This window comes from Trichosurus vulpecula, chromosome 2 (genome assembly GCF_011100635.1).
Source record: "Trichosurus vulpecula isolate mTriVul1 chromosome 2, mTriVul1.pri, whole genome shotgun sequence".
Classification (NCBI taxonomy): Eukaryota; Metazoa; Chordata; class Mammalia; order Diprotodontia; family Phalangeridae; genus Trichosurus; species Trichosurus vulpecula.
In genome coordinates this window covers 342,606,293-342,610,349 of record NC_050574.1, presented here as the reverse complement: position 1 = coordinate 342,610,349, position 4,057 = coordinate 342,606,293, and the positions used below count along the sequence as shown (strand labels likewise).

At 37.0% G+C, this 4,057-nt stretch overlaps 1 protein-coding gene across 1 annotated transcript; it reads left to right on the top strand.

Annotated features, from left to right (window-relative positions):
• The first annotated feature begins 547 nt into the window (after window positions 1–547).
• Window positions 548–1,042, top strand: LOC118839621 (40S ribosomal protein S19-like). The gene has a single exon (XM_036747115.1). The coding sequence runs from the start codon at window positions 575–577 to the stop codon at window positions 1,001–1,003; it is 429 nt and encodes a 142-aa protein (XP_036603010.1). The 5' UTR covers window positions 548–574; the 3' UTR covers window positions 1,004–1,042.
• The last annotated feature ends 3,015 nt before the right edge of the window (window positions 1,043–4,057 follow it).

Sequence of the window (4,057 nt, the reverse complement as noted above, 5' to 3'; positions counted from 1 at the left end):
GCTAATTTGTTGAGTGTCAGGTGAAACCTCATAACTGCTGTGATTTGTATGTCTTTCTCTTTTTGTTTTAGTTTTGTTTTAGTAATTCAGAATATTCTTTTGTATAGTTATTAAAAGCTTGCAATTGTCTTACAAACTGTTGGTTCATATAATTTAACCACTTTTATACGTATATGTATACATGTATGTGTGTATTACATATGTTTGTATACATAGGCAATTGGTGGCCTAGTGGATAGAGGACTGGGCCTGAAGTTAGGAGCTACTTATACAAACTCCAGTCCTGTCCATCACTGACAAATCAACCCAGATACGAAATATACCCCATTTTCTTGCTACAAATACTACATTGGGACAGAGCCCTGCCTAGATACTCCTGAGGCACTTGAAAAATAAAACAATTTTCTTTACCAAAGTCCTAAATAATATAAATCAGTAGCAACCACTAAAGAGTTCACCATTTCCTCTGTAAGTATACAGAGCCTAGTCCTAACAGAAATTCCAAATTCAAGAATAAACCGAAAAAAAAATTAACTAACGCTTTTCCCCTGGCTGGCTGCACGGAGCCCGCACGATGCCCGGAGTCACGGTGAAGGACGTGAATCAGCAGGAGTTCGTCCGGGCCCTGGCCGCTTTCCTGAAAAAGTCAGGGAAGCTGAAAGTCCCCGAATGGGTGGACCCGGTCAAGTTGGCTAAACGTAAGGAGCTGGCGCCCTACGACGAGAACTGGTTCTACACCCGGGCTGCCTCCACGGCCTGGCACCTTTACCTCCGAGGCGGGGCCGGCGTGACCAAGATCTACGGGGGGCGCCAGCGCAACGGGGTCATGCCCAGTCACTTCAGCAGGGGCTCCAAGAGCGTGGCCCGGAGGGTCCTGCAAGCCTTGGAAGGCCTCAAGATGGTGGAAAAGGACCAGGATAGGGGCTGGAAGCTGACACCTCAGGGACAGAGAGACCTGGACAGAGTTGCTGGACAGGTGGCAGCTGCCAACAAGAAACATTAAGACAAACTAGACCAGATTCATTAATAAATTGCCTTGTTCTTAAAAAAAATTAACTAACATAAGTAAACATCAGTGAATTGGAAATGTTAAAGAACCAGGGACATACTCAAGACAAACTCAAAAGAAAAAAGTTTTACCTCATACAAGCAAAAACGGAAATAAGAATAAAAATTTGCCAAAAGCACTATGGGCGCTTGAGAAGAGGTGAAACTCTGGTTTTATGATGGAGCTCAAGAAAATAATAGGATTAAAAATGGCTGGAAAACAAGTGTATGAAAAGATGTTATTAACAAAAATATGTTAAGCTCAATACACTTGTTCAAGGCACAGACACACCTGGTCATTCAGGGTTTGTAGGCAATGAAGAAGTTGATAGATTATCAAGAAATGGAGCCAGAAAAATCTCAAGAATCAACACAGCATAATTTTTATGAACTAATTAAAGAGCAAACCAAATGTTCTTTAGTCATTGTGTGAAAATGTGCCTGTAAGACATGAACTGTTACAGGTGAACTTGGCAACATTCTTGTTTGATCAGAAAGACAGTATAGTTTTCTTTTAAAATATGGTTCAGTATATTAAATTACCCTTCACTAAAAACAAATAAACAAAAAACAACAACAAAAAAACAAACACAAACAGATTAGTATAGGAGGTTCAAAACTTACTCAATTAACAAACTCCCTGAAGATTAGATTGTACCGGATAGAAAACAATGACTTCATGAGATGACAGAAAATATTAAACAAAATGAAAAGGTTGAAAAATAACAGAAAACATAAAACAAAAAAAAAAAAACCTGGCAGGGAAAACCAGCCAAGGAGAGATAATATAAAATAACATAAGAATTTTTATTCTACCAGAAAATATCAACCATCAAAAATGCTAGATAATATTTTCTACATCATGAATTAAAACTATGTATTAGAATGAGAGGGTAAAATAATTTGATGGTTACTCCCTGAAAGAAACTCTGACAGGAAATCCCCCCAGAGCATGCTAGCTAAAACCATAGCTTTCAGGATGAGTGGGCAAAACAAACAAACAAAAAACACCTCAAGCATCCGAAAAGAAAGAGTTCAAGTACCAAGAAACCATAGTCAGGATTACCCAAAGCCTAGCAACGACCACTAAAGTAGAAAAGAGCTTGGAATACAATATTCTAGGAGGCGAAAGATAAAATCTTACCACCACAAAGATAAAAAGATAAGACAAAATCTTTTTATAAAAAGATAGCATCTTACTTGGCAAAGCTGAGTTTTAGGAGGGAAATTGAGCCTCTCGTGAAATAAAGTGCTTTCAAATATTCCCAGTGAAGAGAACAGAACTGAGTGGATACTTTGAAAGGTAACAGCAGAGTCAAGGGAAACATACAAATGTTAATAAGTCTGAGCAACTGGAAGGAATTATGCAATGATGAAGGGCAGCTAGGTGTTGCAGTGGATACAGTGAAGGGCCTGGAGTCAAGAAGACTCATTCAAATCTGTCCTTAGAAAAGTACTAGCTCTGTGTCCTTAAGTCACTTAATCTTGTTTGACTCAATTTTCTCATCTGTAAAATGAGCTGCAGAAGGAAATGGTAGACCACTCCAGTATCTTTGACAAGAAAACTCCAAATGGAGTCACGAAGAGTTGGACAAGATGAAAAGACTGAACAGCAACAAAATAAAATGATGAAATGATTATATTCTAATAAAAAGCATTGAGAGAGTAAATAAGATAGAAAACCTGGGAGGAGTTTATTTTGTCTTGATAACCTAACGAGAAAAAGATGAAAAGGGAAGAAAAAAGGAATACTTTAGGGAATAAAGCGAAAAGAAGGGGCTTAATTAGGATGGGTGGGAAAGAAGATTATTCAAACATGGAGGAAGGGATGGGGAAGTAGACTATACATGAATTTTACTTTCATCTGAATTGGATAGAAGAGGGTTGAAAATACACACACACAAATACACCCAAACACAAGGAGTTTGTTGAAGAAATATATTAGACTTAAAAAAGATAGAAAAAAGGAAAGGAAATTGGTATGGAGGATGTGATGAGGAGTTATTGTAGAGAAGGGAGTGTAGCAGGGGAATATTAACCATAAAGGAAACATATTCCATCTTTGGAAGGTGGAAAGGAAAGTAAGGGAAAGAATCTGTGGTATAGGACTGCATGAAGGAAAAAGAAGAGGAGCGAATGAAAAAAATATATCAAATATAGATCAGTAGTGTTGAGCACATTTTTCTCTTAACACCTTCTTTATAAAGAGTAGCAAGATTGGAGGTAGAGGGAAAAGGATCAAATGGAACAAAATATGAAATTAACAATTAAAAATGTGAATGGGATTAACTCATTCATAAAAAGATGTGGGTAATAGCATAGCAAAGCAGAATCTAGTAATACGTGTTTTTACAAGTGCACGTGGCAGAAAGATTCACACAGAATTAAAATAAGGAGTAAGAACAAAATCACTTATGCTTGTTGAGAATATAAAAACTCAGGAGTAGGCAATCATGTTCTTAAATAAGGAACCAATAAGTATAAACTTGCTTAAAAGTGATAAATTAGAATTTATGTTTACATTATCTTTAAAGGCACCATTGAGAAACAATTAATATCAATATTTAACATATATTCTCCAAATGGCATGGCATTAAATACTTCTATTTATAAGAAGAAATAGACAGTAAAACTACATTAATTAGGGATCTCAATATATCCCCTCAAATGTAGGTAAATCTAAACAAGAGATAAACAAGAAGTAACGTAAAGACCAGTCATGAATTTTATAAAATTAAGATTTGATAGATATCTGCAAATTACTGTTTCAACGATCTGGCTAGCAACTTCTGTGGGGGTGTAAGATCCACCCACAGACAGCACCTGGAAAGCTGCCAACAGCACAGGTTCTTTTGATCTGCCTTAATAAGGAAAGCAAGGTTAAAGGGGTTGACAAGCTCACTTTAATTCAGCATACAAATATTAGTTACTTAGTTCAGGGGAGAAGGCCAGCACCCTGAACTTCAGAGCAACATACAAACAAATTATAAACATCAACAGACAGATCCAG

Excerpts from the sequence above, each read along its gene's own strand:
- LOC118839621 (XM_036747115.1), top strand. The coding sequence starts at position 575 with ATGCCCGGAGTCACGGTGAAGGACGTGAATCAGCAGGAGTTCGTCCGG.